This window comes from Acanthisitta chloris, unplaced genomic scaffold (assembly GCF_000695815.1).
Source record: "Acanthisitta chloris isolate BGI_N310 unplaced genomic scaffold, ASM69581v1 scaffold18680, whole genome shotgun sequence".
Classification (NCBI taxonomy): domain Eukaryota; kingdom Metazoa; phylum Chordata; class Aves; order Passeriformes; family Acanthisittidae; genus Acanthisitta; species Acanthisitta chloris.
The window spans coordinates 3,103-21,426 of NW_008650114.1; the positions used below are offsets into that span (position 1 = coordinate 3,103).

Genomic DNA, 18,324 nt, shown 5'->3' on the forward strand with positions numbered 1-18,324 from the left:
ATATTTTTTAATGCACCAACATACTTTAGAAACCTTTAATTTAATATAGCAGAATAAGTCAAATACTGCATGGGCTGCACTACTACTAAGTGTATTGGGGGAAGGTAATCCTCACTCAAATCCCAGCTAAATCTAACTAAGGGAAGTCTGAAAGAAATCTACAGTTTGTTTGCATGACATTTTGTTCAGCATTGTGAAAAAAATAAAGCAAAAGCTTTCTGAGACAAATTGAAACTAAACTACCTCTTAAACACCTGTGCAACCTTTTCTACTTTTATATAATGGCTACTCAGAAATACAAATTACTTTAGAGGGGAACAAAGTATAATCAAGGGTTATTTTAATCTCATTGAAGCCCTATTTAGTAACTTTATTGTTCCTGCAAGCAGAGGCAAAACTTAACTTCTTTGTTGATCAGGATTGTGTTCTAACTTAGTAGCTGCATGGAAAATCTGAAGTAGACCTTGCTGGTGAAGGGGAACTGTTGGATGAAGAAGAATTTGTAAGCTCAAAGTCCGTAACAGTTCTGTTTGAAGGACTATGCTGCACTGAATGTTTGTGGAATCTTGGTTGAAATCCTAATCTAAAAATAGTATTAAGAATAATTTGGAATCATACAACACCTCATCAAACAACTGGTAGGTTAGTTAACTAAAGACTATAAAGCAGTTTGGAGTATACTTGAAGTACTCTCTGCAATTCACAATTCAGTGAATGTTAGAGAAGGGTCTCAGATATATGTCTGTATTTTAAACACATAAATGTCCTGTCAATGATGATACTAATGACCAAAGAGCAGTAGAGCTTTTGTGTTGGCAGTAGTGATCCCCAAAAGAACTGCTTGTACCTTGATCTCCATAATGTCTCCTTATGCATTCCCAGTTCTAGAGAAACTTCTTTTCTGGTTACTTTTAAGGCTTTGAATAGAATGGAGTAGGCGAAGGGCACAGGTTCATCTGGACAAGCACTTCCTGTAAGGAAAAAAACAAAGCGGATGATTCATGTAACAGTTGTTGTATTGAATAAACATGATGTTTTAGAACGAAAACCTTTATTTTTATAGTATATTGAGAAAGGTGGGATTTGAAGCATTCACTAAGTACTTCATCTGGCCTAGCTAGAGAATTTCATGAAAACATGTTTGTGATGTAGCTATGTGTACGTGTATCTGTGTACACGTATTTATTACAGCTGTAATGGATGAATGTGCATTCTTAACGTGAGAATTAAAAGGCATCAGACCAGTGGTTAAAATTTGGGTGGTGTGTCAGTATTATAATGACCTGTAGATGGAGTCAGTGCACAGTGTTTTATTATACTGGGGTTTAATGTGAAAACACAATTGCACACAGTCATTTTCCCTCAAAATGTACAAACCTTGCACGAAATAGATCTGGTTTTAAAGCCATTTTGTCATAGTAAGTTCCCTTGCGCTTCCCTCTGGAGTGCTGTTAATGCTTTATGCTAAAAAATAATTGCTGAGTTAGATAAAGTGATACAGAAAGACACAGTCTTCCCACGTCACTCCTGTTACCATAAAAAAAACCCAGCATTAGAACTATTGTAATATGTGTGTTTTGAATGAAAAATCACAATCCTCCGGAGTTACAGTCTACTCCATCTGTGCACAAATGTTCACAATCTTCCTGTTGTGACCATATGTCAGTTAAACCCAGCCCTAACAGTGCTTCTTACCTTTGCTAAAATGGTGGGAAGAACAGGTAAGGGCACTGACAAATGTCATTCCCAGCATGGAAGGAGAGCACTGTATTGCAGCCTGTCTGACTGCACTGCCACCAGTCCATCTTTTTGATGCCTCTTCGCAAACATGCTCATTTATTTACCACTAAAATTTCTCAAGTGATTTTACATCTTTTTTTCCACCTTAATCCTGATGACCTTCTGCTATCCTTGAGACATCTATGTACAGCAACTTTTTTTTCTGACAATGAGTGTTAACATAAAATTGAATCCAGTGAAAGGTCCTGTGTTGCAGTTCTACAGAAGGTGTATGAGGAAAGATCCTTTGAAAGATAATGCTTGCTGGAGACAGCAGGAGAGCTTGTTATTTGGTAACACATAGGAAGTATAAAAAATACTAATGGCTGTGACTTAAAATTCAACTGAGGTATGGACAGTAAATGTAAATCAACCTATATTTTTATTCAGTGAAATGGTATGATATGGCTAGAGGAAATTCATAGTATTTTTTAAAACTGTTAGAGATTTTGTCTTCTTCATTGGAAACAGTGGTTTATATACATTAAAAAAACTCTAAACATTGTTCTCTACAAAGTCACATCCTATGGAAATAGACCCAAAATTAGTAAAACTTCTATGGGTGTCAGTCCTGAAACTAATTTGAATTTGTAGTGTTACATAGACAAATTTTACTGCAAAATAAACTTGGAAGCATTTCCAGAGTACCTATATTCAAGGTGTCTTTCCTCCTTCTCTCTGTGTATGGAATATACGTGTAGGATACGCTCAGGATGTGTGGCTGATGCAGCTTACAGAAAATCCTTTCAGAGGTATTTTAATAGAACCAGATAATTTCATGTAACAGCATAGTCCTCCTGAGGTGGTCTCTGCTGGTTGGAGCAGAGTGATTGGCAGAGCAGCGAGACCCACGTATCGCCCAGTGGGTAACGGCTTGGCCAATGGAAGAGTCACTTTTGTGGCTAGACCTGATCCTAGCAGAAGTTTTTGGCCCTGCACTGTTTATGCAGTTCAGTAGCAATGTGTGCAACAAAATGATGTTTTGGAAAGCAGTGCTTTTGCTTTTAGTCATGATGACTACATGTGTTTGTAATGGAAGTCTTCCCAGAAATGAATGAAAAAACGGTGCTGGGTTAGGCTTTAAGACAAGTGTAATCTATGATTAAGGGAATCATCTGTGACAGGGTATTAGGTAAAGGTTTCAGATTTAAGAAAAAGGTTGATTCTGATGTCATCTACAGCAGAGAGAAACCACTAAGCCCAAGGATTTCATTCTGATTTGTATTGATGGAAGTAAGATTTTGGTAGCTGAGTTCAAAGAGCTTTAATTTTATCCTTCTTCAAGTAAAATTTCAGGACCTTTGGCTGAGTTAGAGATATACATTAGGGATCTGTAAGCAAAGCTTTATAGGCATGAGAGATTTGCATATCAACAGATGGTTTTATTACACATTTGTAAGGAAAAGATAGAGATATTCCTCCAAATCTAACTGCTAAAGGAAAATGAGGGATGAAATAAAGCAAAATGATATATCGATCTATGAAGGTGCAGACTAACTTGATCTACTCCTATATTCACAAAAAGAAGATACCTCTGTACATTTCAGGATTTATTTTCAGTACTTAAGTGTCAGTGTTCTAAATTACTGTATCTTTCTTTGTATGCAAACCCTTTATAACTATTATGAATTAAATACATTACTTTTTGCTGACAAATGAGCCTTTTCCTGAGGAACACACATACTAGCACATTATAAACATTAATGAGTAATGAAATAAACATTAAGGAACTGTTGTTCTATTTGCTCACCATTTATAGGGAGGCACTGATTTTCTATGATGCAAAAGAATTTACAATTTAAGAAGAGAATATAAATGTGAAAAATCCCTATAAAACACTACAATCTTGTTATATGGCAGAGGTTATGTGACCATAAATCAGTATAAGCAAGATTAAATGGATTTTGGTATTACTGTTTTGTAAGGTTGTTGATGGATTACTGGTTTTCAGTGTTAACTGTTCTGTATTTCAGCTATGGACAAACCTCATCACAAGATGAACTTAAAGACAACACCACAGTGTTTACCAGAATATTGGATCGTCTGCTGGATGGTTATGACAACCGCCTGAGACCAGGACTGGGAGGTATGTTGTATTATGATTTTCAAGGTTTCATGCTAGATAAAGTCAGTTAAAACAATATTATTTTCCCAGTATATGCTTGTTTTCATTCTGTTTATATACACAGATAAAATAATGCTGAAATCTAATAGCATTTCTTTTTGCAAAATAAGCCATGCCTTCCCTGCCTCTCACTTACTCAGTTTTCTCACGCATATCCAAAAGAAGAAGAAAATGGCTCACAATTCAAGAAGACCTCTGAATGGATATTAAAGCTTTGAATGTCTGAAGAGTAAAAGATAATAAAATATGACCTGTAATCTGACAAATGGCAAGTTTATAAATCAGGCCTAAAAAGCACATCTATCTATGACTATCTTCATAAGATTTGGTTTTAAAAGTGAAAGCATCAATCTGCCTTAGTCATAAAAGTCTCAGGGTAGTTTGTAAGAGCTTTTTTTCTACTTAGGTATGTCAGGATTTGTTTCTCTAACATTTTGTTTTCACAGCTTGATAAAAATGTCTTTCTTCTGCTCTTGGTGCTGAATCCATAATGAAGAGGCATAAAAACACATGACCCATTAGCAATTATATCTTTATAAAAACATTGTTACAAAGCCTAGCCCTCACCAGCATTCCTATGTTTGCTCTTTGATTTGTTCTACTGGGACTGGATCCCAAAATTGGGCCTTAAAAGCTCCCTGTTCATGAGCATGAAAGTTCTAAACAAACAAGCACAAATCTGTTCTTTCCAGTGCATGGAAAGGTTTTGCTTTACTTCTTTCAGAAGTCTTTTTATTTTTTTTTTTTTCCTTTTGGACTCTTCAGGTAAAATCAAACAAAGCAACCCACCCCACAAAGTATGCTTCACACTGTTTCCTATAATCACTCTCAGAGGAGCTGCAATATAAGAACAGGGTATTACATTGAGAACTCTTATACTGTCTCCCATGGATGAAATTGAAGGTAATTAGGCACAAGCTTGTTCTGTGGTTTGAGGCTACCATCTTGCAACAGTTCTTGAATTGTGAGCCAGCTTCTTCAATACTTTGACTTCACTGACTGTGAAGAATGGCTAAAGATAAAATTCAGTTTATAAAGTATTAATGAACACATTTAAAAATGTCTGTAATTTTTGTGTGCATTTTCAGGTAATAAACAACAAAATAAGAGTCACTTTTTACTTTTATCTACCAGTATTTTCCTGCTTGTTTGTAAACCCTTGGCCTAGTGCAGAGATAGATGCTCCTTACTTTTTGATTAACGGAACTGTGCAGTTCAGTCAGCTGCTACAGCACAGTAAATAAACAGAGCAGAGAAAGCAATAAATAAATGAAACTCTGTAAACTGTGTAGAGTCTGGTGCATGTCTACAAGAAAAATCTGAGCATGTGATGATTTCTTATATGAGTTTTGTAGCTATTATGATTTGTTTAACAGATACTAGAAGAGCAAACAAAGGGAGATGCAGGGAAAGGATGTTTTTCTCTTTCTCTGGATTGCAGTTTAGATAACTGAGCACATCAATATCGACTCTTGTGTCTGCATGTTTATACATATATTTCTGAATCCAGACTTCAAAGGTTGTACTCATGAAAGGATCATTCATTCCAGTTAAAATTTACTCCCGCCAGAAAGGATGTTTAATGTAACTGTTTCTATAGAAGGAAATTAGTCTCTTCACAAAATTAAATATGTATTTACATGACTGTTAAAAGCAAGAGTGGAGTATTGGAAATATGGGGTGGAGGGAAGGAAGGATTGGAGTAGTTTCTTTAACTAAGGGTTAGAGAAGTTGAGATAATCTTTACATCGCTTCTTTTCTGAATTGTGTTGCATGTTCCTGCCTGTAGCCAAGAACCTCAAATATCATAATTTTCCTGCTGTGCATTGCAGTTTCACAGTGTCAGATCAGCAATTTTATTTTATCTGTTATGTTTGTCAGCTTTGAACACTAGAACTCAGGGTACCATGGCTTTAAAAAACATCCCACATCTGATGAAATTGTGGGCAGTAAATTAATGCTTGAAATCAAATATAGTAAGAAGTAGATTTACTCTTTTCACTGTTGAATAATGTGTTATTCAAAAAACATAAATTATAGATTTCAAAAACTAGGGACAAACATGTAGGCCAATGTTTTCAGTCCTGGTACCAATTTATAATAAAGGGTTTTCTCAGGATTTTGGAAATGAGCCTCTTCAAAACCTTCTTGCTGAGGTATCTAAATCTAAATCTGAGTGAAGCACCTCAGGGTGGTTCCATTTTGACAGTTGATTTAGACATTTGATATAATGGGGAAATGTATTCTGAAATGTTCCATACATAAAAATAGTGAAAAATCCATATCAATATACCATATATAGCATAGGCTTTGGAGTTGAAAGTTCAATAACCTTCAATTATAGCATGACCTGTTGCTGGAAATTTTGAAATGTATATGAAAAAGCAGATACAGTGCCCTTACCTGTATATGAAAAAAAAAATTTTCTTCCCAACATCAGTGATGGCTTATTAAATATTTCAATCAGAACACAATGTTCACCTGCTCTCAAAAGAAAGTTAAGAAATCTACCAGTTTAACAGCATTTTTAGATATACAGAATTAGGTCTAAAACTCATTCATTCCATATTATTTGTGACGTAGCTATCAGAGAATTTAAGAGACCAGAGACCCTCATGAATGTGTTATACTGATAATTTTTATGCTGTTGGGCACAGTATAAATCTGTGTATCACAGAATGCACTATAGCACTTCTCCAGTTATCCAAAACTGTCTATTCTGTTCTTTCTATGCCTTCTTAGAAACAGTAGATGAGGTAAAACAATGCGTGGTACAGTTACTTTCTCCCACAGAAAGGGGCATGTTGCAGAAAACTCTGGTTATCCCTGTACGACCTCTTCTTCTCTAGTGCAGTTTTTCAAATCTATACACCTACAGAAACAGAATTGTGTGCATGAACAGAAACAGAATGGAGAACCAATTTCTCTCTTTCTCACCTATGGAATAAAAGGTAGATGACAGAGTTTCTTCAGGAAGTTTGTTTCTCCTTCCTTGTGGTTATGTCTATGCATGAATTCAGTGTCAAAAACATATCTATTTTTACTGAAATATTGTAATGAATTCTGAAAAGAGTTTGATCATGATCTTGGGTCTACCTACTTAGAGGAGTAATTTCCTCCTTTTTGAAGTAAACATGGTGATATTTCTCTATTCCAAGTTTGCAGACTTCCTGTTAGTGTGCTGAACAGTTTCATTGTTTGGTGGAAATATCCTGGTGAGGCAGATGAGGCACCATGAAGGCAAGAACAAGCTTCTGGAGAGGTCTTATTACAAAATTCATTGTAGGAGCTATCCTATATATTCATGGGAAAGCCAAGTTAAAAGGTGGAGCATTAAGATAATGAAAAATTTAGAGGTGCTGAATTTTGAATCACTCTTTCAGCATGCATGGAATCAGTGCTAGATTAAAATTAACTCCTTCCTTTCCCTTTTTTAGACCTTTTGAGTTATTACTTCAGAAAGAAAACTAAAAATCACAAATGCTCCATAAAGAGCATGGGAATGAAAATTACTGTTCATCTGATAACCCAATAAGGCCATAGCTGAAATTAAGCGAGCAGCTCTGAGCATTTTGCCATTAAACAAAGAAGGAATTATTTCTCATTAACCAGAATATTAAGAAATGGAGTCAGTGACCCACAGGGAAGAATTATAGTGATTGAATGTGCTCATTATTCAAAAAATGGCCTTGTGGTGAAAATTAATCTGATTCTTCTGTATAAGAAACATGTAGCACCATGTTATGCATTGGCACAGTCGCACCTCTTATCAATAATTATTGATATAAATGATGTTATTTAGTTGCTTCAGCCCTTCCTATGCAGGCATAGTCACTTAGTCAGACATTGCTAGGAAATGGCATCTGTGTACCCATCCATAAACATGGACAAATAGTTACATTTAGTTATTTATGCATGGAAAATAGAATTTTCAAAATGAACGTAAAAATGTTGTGAATCATACTAGAGGACACCTATTAACTGTGTGAGAGGATAATCATTTACAAAAAGCAAAGAGGAGGAATTCAAGCTGAAAAAGAGGAAATCATGTTAGACATTAAGGGTAAAATAAACTGTGAAGTTGCTGAGGTAATAGCATAATTTCCTATGGAAACTCTCTGGACCCTAGAACTATAGGTGATCAAAAATAGGCTAATTAGTAGAGATGCCAATCTCTACTCAAATACGCAATCCTGAAGAAAATGAAGGATCAAATAGTGCCAAAGTGAAATAAGAAATTCACCTCAATGTTTGGTGACCTCACCTAGTAAATCACTGTGTCTAGAGTGGGAGTTTAAAAGAATTCAGAAGCAATGAAAAGTGGCGGAAAAAAATAAGTTCCTCAGATAAGTGGATATGCTGTTCCCTTTTGTTCTGGGTTGTCTTCATGTGGGGCATAGAGAGGAGCCCTAGGATGCTACCATGACAGATTTGAAGTGCCACAGTAATGTTTGGTGACCTCACCTAGTAAATCACTGTGTCTAGAGTGGGAGTTTAAAAGAATTCAGAAGCAATGAAAAGTGGCGGAAAAAAATAAGTTCCTCAGATAAGTGGATATGCTGTTCCCTTTTGTTCTGGGTTGTCTTCATGTGGGGCATAGAGAGGAGCCCTAGGATGCTACCATGACAGATTTGAAGTGCCACAGTGGAGGGAGGGAAGACTTGCATAGAGTGGGCTGTATTTGGTGATAGATTCATTAACATGAAATCAGGTGCAGCTACCGATTTTCTAAGGCTATCATCCTTTGCAGAACACATCTCCCCTCCCTAAAACTAAAGGATATCACGTGGTCGGTAACCTTTTAAATTAGAATAATTGTAAATGTGGTTTATCCCTTTGAGAGGGATTTTGTAGTAGAAAGGTTAATACAGAACTAAGAACAACCACAGTGGGTTTGATTTGGCAGACGAGAATCTTCCTAAATTAAATTTGCTTTTATTGTTGGGTCGAATGCCCATTAGATCATCCCAAGTAGATTATCAACGTTATTTCAGTATTGAGCAGAATTGTACTTGGTTTATGCTATCGGTAAAAGGCATTTGTTTATCTCTCCTGTGTGATGTTTATCAAAATTGTGTGTGACTGTCCTTAAGTGGGACATCAGTCCATCTCAGGCAATTCATTACTTCCACAGAGTGCTTATATTTAAAGGGATAGGAAATAAACTTCACAGTATTATGTTAATTAGGTTCTAAAATTTAGTTTTATGAGAACGTTATCTATAAACATGATAAACTTACCCCTGGGTTATTGAGGTCCCAGTGGAAATTGTTGGATTTTATCATACCTGAACTAATGTAAAGTTTAGGGAATGCATGGTTTTGGCCTGTTTGTGTAATAAAATGGTTAAACCTAAATGACTCTACTCTAAATAAAAAACAGTCCTATACCTCACCCCTACACATCATTCTGTAAGTAAAGAAGGACTAGATGCTACACTTAACTCTGTAAAAATTGAAAGGGCTGATTTTGATCTTTTTTTCCACTGCGTAGGCATAACATTGATGCAAAGGCAAATGTAAAAAGCCTTAGAAGACCCTAGGAGAATTGATTTTATACAACAGTAGGGAGGTAGGGAGGATAGGAGCAGCTTTGAGCTGTTAATTGTTGCAGAGAGCTGCCATGACACTGCGCAGCTCCTAGTAAACCCTTCACAGCAGCACAGACTACAGCTGGGTAATCACAGGACAGCATTCTCTTCTACATTTTGGTCTCTACCCTTAAAAAGCAACAGCACAAAATTCTTATGAGTGTGTTTGTTGTGGCTCTTCAATCAAAATACTTCACAGGATGCGGCTGGAATGATTAGTCTACATGACTTTCTTTAGCAATAATAGCGTACGCTATCACGTATCGAAATTCCCTTCATTCAAAACCATAGGAAAAGTATCGTCCACGTTAGTAATGATAGCACACACTCACACGAGACATGCAGGAGGAAAAAAGTGCATTACCAGAAAGATGGAATTTCTTTAAACCACCAAAACCTTCGATTCAAATAAGCTTTGTGCTCAAATACCAGCAGGTCATAAAGGGAAGCAGTTAATGTATAGTCTCTTATGATAAATAGGCCTATTTCCTGCTGTTTAAATAAATCTGTATTTCTTATTTTGTTCTCAATTTGTAATCCAATCACAATTCTAGCAGTAATGAGATCCCTGGGTGTTTAAATCAAAATATTTATTGTTACTAATATGTTAGTCCAGGATCATTAGCAAGACACAGTATTTGTAAGCCATAAAGGGACAGGAGTTGCTGCTGACTGGTGCTTCCATAGCTGTATGGGGCTCAGCTGCCTGAGGCTGTGTTCCTGAGTGTCTAGGTGTGGTACTCACTCTTTTGCTGGTCACTGACTACTTCGACCCTATGATTACCTTATAGTAAAACCACTAAGTCATTAATAATTTCCTTGGGTTTATTTTACTGGAATTGTTACGTGTTCTACAGATACCCCTACATGACTTAGTTCTGGTTCATGAGATAGATGGTATAGTCCAGAGACATGGTTAATATGTCTTTAGAACTGATGGCTTTATCTTCAGCAAGTCTGATCAGCTCCTGACTTGAGCTCGTTTTGTTCAATGACATAGAATTTTCTCTAGTTCTAAGGGATGTTGTGAAGTTTTTGCAGATAGCTCAGGATTTGGGGTTCCTGAAAAATGCATTCGGAGCATTTGAAGCACAATTTCATCCTTCCCATGGTGACCAAGCTGCAAATTGAACATGGGTAACCTTGATTCTAAATATATATCCCAACTGTATGAGTAAACACATGTCCTGTGCAGGAGTGACTCACAACTTCTGAAGCTCTTAACAAAGCACAGTTGAATCATCTAATTAGTAAAACAGTAAACAAAAATTTCAAAACTTCCATATGGCTTTGGAGAGGCTAATCTTTTTCTGTGTGTTGATACACACTTTTTCATTGCTCATGAAAATGAGAAACATACCAAAGAAAAAAAAAGAAATCATTTGGTGTGTATACAGGTTTTATCTGCATTTGAAGGGACCTGGGATTAGGTACACTGCAAAAGTGTAATCAGTATGAACATAACACAAACTCTTGTGAGTTCACAATCTGAGTTTTCTATTATTACTTATGATTTGTGTGTCACTTAAATTATTTTCAATGTTACATAGAAATGAAAAACATTAGCCCTTTTTTCCACTCCCTTGGAACTCTCCAGTCTTACTGATAAAGGCTTAAGTTTTCATTTTATGTCCTTTGTTCCGTTAAGTGATTTCCTTAAGCCTCAACCTCTCTGCTATAACCACATACCTCCCATAGCCAGAATTCAGGATAACAGGACATGTTATGCTTCTGATTCAAAGAGCATATTCTGTGTTTGTGCAAGGTGTGTGCAGTTAGCTGAATTATACTGAGTCTCATTCAGAGCTGGGACTTTGGAAGGATAATCTTTTGTGGCTGAAGAACTTCCAGCATCTCCTGTCTCCTAATGATGCCAGTGGAAGTGCCTCAGTGGAAAGTAGATGGAGGGATGGGGAGTCAGGATGAAAGATGAGAGTCACTTTTCAGCATGTAAAAGGCTAATAGAGTCCAAGATGGTATTAGTTTCTCAGTCTCAAGCAAAGGTGATTCAGTAGCTGGAGTCCATTCAGCCATGTTTTACTGGACCTTGTGAAATTTCCACTTTCTTCTTCTGCCAGCTGTTTCATACATGACCACAGCCTCTTGAGCTTTTGTGACCGTGATGGTCTGAAGGACAGAACACTTTTCCTTCCAAGCCAACTAATTTCTGAACAACCATATGCTGCTTTCCGTTAGAGAAGGTTAAATTCACACCATGAACTTCTTAAAGTCCAGAGCCATTTGGATATCAAGAAAATACTTAAATTTCTTTAAGTCAATTGAAAAGCTTGTAAACAATTATAAGATTACACATTAATTTAAATGGACACCCAACGAGGAATTTCAGCCTCTCCAATGCTGTTATATCATAAAGAAGGAAAATAATATTATTAGGCAATTCAGCTATATCACAGGATTTTACTTTCTGTAATTATGAGTAATACATTGTAAATTTCAACCTTGAACTTTTTTGATGTGTCGTGGAGATTACCTTTGATGCCACCTAATTTTTGGATTACCTTAACAGAATGAATACATGTCATCACTGCATTCCTAGAATGATGGTGGAATCAGAGCTAATACTACATCCTGATTTTTGCTGTCTCACAAAAAGACATATTTTATTGTCTCTATTATAAACATTTATCTGAAAAATAAACATTTAGACTGCTTACATTTACATATATTTAGACATTGCACACTTTTTTGAATTAAAGTGAAAGGCCCATATGTGCATTGTGGAATACTGATTCTTGTTAGAACTTCTGCATCAGATACAGAAATATATGTTGTTATTGGCTGCTTAACCTTGATTCCTTAATTTCGCTTCTCTTCTGTCAGAACTTTCTTGCTAGATGGAACAAACCATATTTAAAGAGTCCAAAGTCTTTTGAAATCAAAGGGTTGTATTAAAGTAGGGTGTTTTAGTGAAGTATTTTACAATATTTAAATAGCATTGTACAAATAGCTAAACCTATACTTGTTAGTCTTAGGAAAAGTTTTGCTGGGTCCATGACTTCTGCTTACTAGACCTGTACTATTCTGTTAGCCTCTTCTCTTTAGGATTACTTTTAATCGAGATTTCTCAATTTATTTAATTTTTGAAAGTTATTTCAGAAATTTATCCCTCCTTCCATGTTTAAAATTTCTACCCAAACCCCTACACTGGCTTGTACAGCACAGCAGGGAATATATTCAGACTTATGTCACTGGAACTTCGGAAAGCTTCGGGTTAGCTCCACTCAACACTGTTTGGATTCTTGCCTCCAGGTGGTGTTACTCCCTGCAGCTATATTTAAATCAACAGGGTTATTTTGATATATGCCATCCTGGGTGAATATTTTGTTATGTGTACCCTAGAAAATGCCAATATGCTCAGAAGTGACTGATCCCAGGTGTGTGCAGAGGGAGGGGAGAGGAAGGGGCAGGTTAAACTCGTGTGTTTCTCAACATGTCTGTTACCAGTGGATGTGCAGAACCAGATGTTTGGCTCTGGAGATCAGCACCATTTCTGGTGTCTCAGACTCAGCATTTGCAACCACTGAAATCAGTAGTTTCTTCAGACATAGCCAAGGGCCTTGGAGCAAACTTACATCCTGGAAATCACAGACAAATCTAGCATTGTGATACAACATATACATATAATCTGTGTTATGTACCTGTTGTAGATGTCTGAATTATTATTTATACTAATCTATCATTGAGGCCTGTGGAACAAATTTGTGACTGGAGAGCTCACTTTCAGAAAATGCTTACACATGTGATTTCAGTAGAGAAGTTTAGCTGATGTTTATTTAGAAAAGTTTTAACTCCTTTTTGTTTATTGCAGTAAAGGGTAATGCAGCCATTTCTAACTCATACCAATAAAGCATCTTTATGTTTTTATACACCCTAATGTATTCTATCTCTTTTTTCTGCTATGTTCCTGTGTCTTACTACAAAACACATAACTCATAAGACCAGGGTTAATTAGAGACCTTATTTTAGCTTGCCCAGAAACCAATGAGTACCCAATGAAACTTTGGAGTACTATGTACAATATTCAGCACTGTTTATATTGTCAGACAAGAAGATATATCAAGGAGTGAAAAGATTTCCACAACAGTGGAACTGTGACTGGTATACTGTGGCATCACAAGCTATGTCTCAAAAAGTTCTGTGGAAACACTGTAATAAAAAAAACCTGTTGCTGACAATATTGACTGTGAAATTACATCTAGAAGCAGTATATTACCAGGACCATATTGTAGACCAATTTTAGAATGGCTAATCAAAGCCAATCATTTTTCTATTTTTTTGTGAGAATTGGTAGTGGTTAGATCTAATGAAGGGTGTTGATAGACACTCACTGTCCTAATTTCCTGCTTCATCAGAGCGTGTAACTGAAGTGAAGACTGACATCTTCGTCACCAGTTTTGGGCCTGTGTCAGACCATGATATGGTAAGTGATGGCCTATATTTCTACAGGACTCATTTTCTCTTGTTTTTTTAATTTGGAGGATGAAAGATCTATGCTATAACTTATTTACCCCTTTTAAGGTTGGGTTTTCTTTAAGCCCTTGATCCAAAAATGCTGTCAGCTTTTATGTGCTACCATTCCTGTTAGCTGTGACTGTGTTTAAGTGCCCTGAAATTAGCAGCCTTGGTGACTTTAATAATGTGTTTTAACAGACCTTATGTTTGCTACATAATATATTATGAAATGCATTAGGGTTTGGATCCGTATTCTTCTGAGAATGATTGCTTAGGTCCTTGCTGGCACATCACTGATCCAATTTGCTGAGAAAGATCATCATCTTAAAACGCAATTAACACTTATGCCTGCAGTGTGACATCTGTACCGTCTAACCTGTATTTTTATATTAAAAGCTACTGATCAATGGGAAGTGACTTTCCTAGATCTTGGCTGCTAAAAGAGAAGAGAAGATTAATGAGAGAATTAGTGTCACTTCCTTATGGAATGAATATTAAAATCAAATTGCTAGATAACTGCAGGGGATGGAGAAGTTCAGAAAACTGAATGAAGATGTTGTGAGCTCTGGTCTTAAGAGATATTAAAAGTTGTGTAGAAATACGGATAAGGTACTTAAAATTTTGCATATAAATGAGTTCTGCACAAGTAGGTTGCTATTGATGGGGAAAGTGTGGTCTGCAGCCACCAGTTTTCACTGGTATTAGGATGAATGCTGAAAACATCCTGTTCAACCTTGTCACTGGCTACATTTAACTAAATACATTCACCAAAAGAAAGATTTTTTTTAAAAAATATAAAAAACCATTACAGGAAAGGAAACTAGTTCCATTTCTTAACACAAACCTGCCAGTTGTTTTATCTGAACTCAACCCATAGAGAGGGCTTAAACACCAGGTAATTTTTATGTTTCGGACTACTCAAAACAGTATTAAGGAATGGAATAACAGAATGTAACTTTAAAAAGATTATTTTTTTAAGTGAACTTTATGAAAAGACAGCATTTTCCTGATTGCTTGGATCAACTTTCTAATTGCAACTGATGTTGTACTGTTTAAATGAGAAAAAAACAGCTTGGGCAGCACAGAGTTTTTGACCAATCATTCTGCTTAGACCTACAGCAGAAGGGTAACACAGGGAGATGGTGCCTTGTCTCCTCAGCACATATGTACCATATTAAGGATTGTATATATCATGAAGAATAATTTAAAAAAAATCATTCAGTGACTTCTCCTTTTTTGTTCTGTGATAATCTTGTGAAATTACAGCATCTACATATTACTCTAAATTGTACTTTAGAAGGAGGAGAATTCCTTGCGTTAAAGCTCGGTAGAAACCACTGACATCCAGAGTTTGTATTCTGGTAAGGGGTTCAGCACAGCACTTCACCTTTCCTTCCCATTTCTGTCTCAAAACAGGTAACCAATAACCTCTGGACAAACTGGGAACTTTGAACACAGTCATGCGATTAAAATGTATAGATTTTTACATTTAATAGTCTTGGAATTAAAACTGTAGCAGCTGCAGTTCATAAGTGATCTGAAGTTGCTCCAGTTTTGTTAATTTCCTGAAAAGTCAGGTAATTTAAAGTATTGAGCTGGTCATATATTCTTGTGGGAGGTGAACATAAAAAGCACTGGATATCTGCGGGTCAGTGCTTGCTTTGTATGAATACTGATTGGAGTTGTTTGGTATGAGCCAACTGGCAAAGCTGTTGTGTGCTTTGGTGAGTCAGATTTGCTAGAAAACTTTACTAATGAATGGCAGTCTAATAACCAAATGAACATAGATACTTTCCTACCTGCAGGCATAAGTTCAGAGTAACTGACAGGCCTGCTGAATTACTTGGGACTGTTTAATCTTTGTACATCAGCATCTGTTTATACTTGGTAGTTTCAGGTGATTTGATTACTAAGTAGAAGGTAAAGCCAATTTGACATTCCTAGGACAAACTGGTACTTGTATGGGATTTGGGTTTTAAAGAAGAACAAAATGCAGAAGCCAAAAGTAATCAACTTTTGGATTTGAAATAAGTGTATTTGAAAAAAAAATAAATTCTTCAGCTATAATTCAGTATATAAATTACTGTAGTCTAAGGGATCACACCTAGAAAAAGAAAATCTCAAAAATAATTCAAAGCCCATAACACATTGGCTCCTGATTTTCTGCCAAACAGGAGAAGGAATTAATCAGTCTTCTAATAAAGTGTGTGACCAAGAAACACAGAGGCAGGTGCTCATATGTTTTGAAAACTAAAGAATTCACAGAAAAGTATTTAGTGTAAAACTCCTACTCACCTCCCGTGAAAAATAATGTGTGTGCAGCCTACTCGTGCTAACTCTTCTGCTTAAGGAACTAAGTGTGAAATCAGAGATGAAGAGAGAAAGATAAAATGAAGAGATTCCCAGAATATAAAATTTACATTAATTTCAACGAACATTTAGAACAAAGTCCTCTGTGCATGTTGTGGGTTGGTTGTAGACACCACCATTTGAGGGCTCCCCCAGATTTACAGGTTTGCAGTAAGCACAGACCTGATGGTGGGATTTGGTCACCGCACAGCAGCTGGATTGGCAGTGTGAGGGGATGATGTGCTGCTGTCAGAGCCCAGGACTGGGCTGGGAGGTGGCAGTGAGCGGTTCCAGCTGACGCCATGTGTTATGAAACCACAGCCACACTGAGACATCGGCATACCTACACCATCTGTTTGCAGGAATCCAGTGAGGCACTTATATAGATAGTAGGTTGATATATCAGGGAGTACATGGTGTCTCTACCCACTCTCAATACACTCTTTTAAGAGCAGCATAGACATAACCTGTTATTCTATAAAGAGAATGTCTTGGCTTGTTCTTATACTTGTGAATAAATTAAACAGGAGAAAAGCACTTTTGAAAATAAAATCATCTTTTTTTTTGGTAGAACTTTGCAGGTTTTCAGGCATGTTCAGAAGGTGGATTGAGCTGACCAGCAGATTCCTGACTATTCTCACACAACTGCCATTGTTGTGAAATTTTTGATGTGTATCGTTTGGAATAAGAAGCATTTTTAAATTAACTTTTTTATTAATGCAGATTTTTTTCCTCGTAAACCTTCATTCCCACTTTTTCTGTACTGTAAGCTTTTCAGGAATGATTATCTGTATTCCTACCTTCCTATACAGCATGTCGTGTAGACCACAGAGTGGTCTACCCAGTGAATAAACAATGTCCAGGGAGTAGATGAGTAAATCAGAGAACGTTTAAGTCAGAATGTTATAAAAATTCAATGCCATATAATTTATAGCAAATGCTGGTAGAAATCCTCTTATTTTTACCTGCACTCTACAGAATGAAGATTCTCCGTTGTGAAGAGTTTATTCTGAATTTCTCCTCACTCATATGTTTGCACATAGGCCACTGCTATTGTATATGGTTTAGAGAAAATCCTTCTGTTCTCTTGTTCTGCATGGCCCCCTCTTGTAGAAGAAAGCCATAATCAGAGTATCTGATGACTCAAGCTTAAAGATCAGCTGTCAGGATTCATTTGAGGACAATTAGTATATATGCTAAAGTGGGTAGTGAAAGCTGAAGAGCTGAGGTATCTCAGTCAAAATTAATTCATCCTATATGGTGCAATGGCCTGGGATACAGAGGGATTCACTCTGTGCCAGGCATGACCTGTCAGCTACTTTTTAATTGAATTTGATCTTATGCTGTCAGGTCCCTTATCAAATCTCTCAGACTCCTCGTTCTTTTCCAGCATAAGAACCTTGTGTTCGTAGAAAGTGAAGAACCAGACTCCCTTCTCTCAACCTGTACCACCTCCCACTCACCTCCTTCTTTGCAGCTGAAGGAGAAAAAGGAATGGCTTACATGCACACTGAAATGATGTCACCTCCTGGGCATGTCTTTTACCTTTCCCACGTGTGTAGGAGGAAATTTTCTTTGGAGCTAGTAAAACATGGAGGAAACCCAATAGTTTAATGAGAGCTACTGTCTTTCACACCTCCTTCTCTCCTATTCTGGTGCACACCTGGGACAAGGTTTTGCTCCCAATTCAACATAAAGCCATGACCCAGCAAAACTCTGAAGCAGGTAATTGGTTATAAGTGCACAACAGCTGTCACTGAAGCTGAACAAATTCAGACTTCAGCAGTTCACTGAGCACGTGATTAAACAAATGTATTAAACAGGTACAATTAAGTATGCACCAAAATGATTCACAGGTCTGGGATGTAAATAAATCAAAAAAACCCAACAAACCAGACTAACCGAAAGTAAGAAGACTTTATGGAACTACAACATTTCCATGTCAACAAGAAATTGATTCAAGCATTTCAGGCCCTGAAAGCAGGAAAAACACACCACCAGGAAGAAT

At 36.7% G+C, this 18,324-nt stretch overlaps 1 protein-coding gene across 1 annotated transcript in view; it reads left to right on the forward strand.

Annotated features, from left to right (window-relative positions):
- LOC103810874 (gamma-aminobutyric acid receptor subunit alpha-1) overlaps window positions 1-18,324 on the forward strand; it is a gene marked incomplete at its 3' end in the record, with an annotated part of 34,787 nt that overhangs the window by 112 nt on the left and 16,351 nt on the right. Inside the window, exons 2-3 of the mRNA XM_009083800.1 lie at window positions 3,717-3,865; window positions 13,868-13,935. Of these exons, the coding sequence (XP_009082048.1) occupies window positions 3,717-3,865; window positions 13,868-13,935 (217 nt within the window). The remainder of the gene's footprint in view (window positions 1-3,716; window positions 3,866-13,867; window positions 13,936-18,324) is intronic.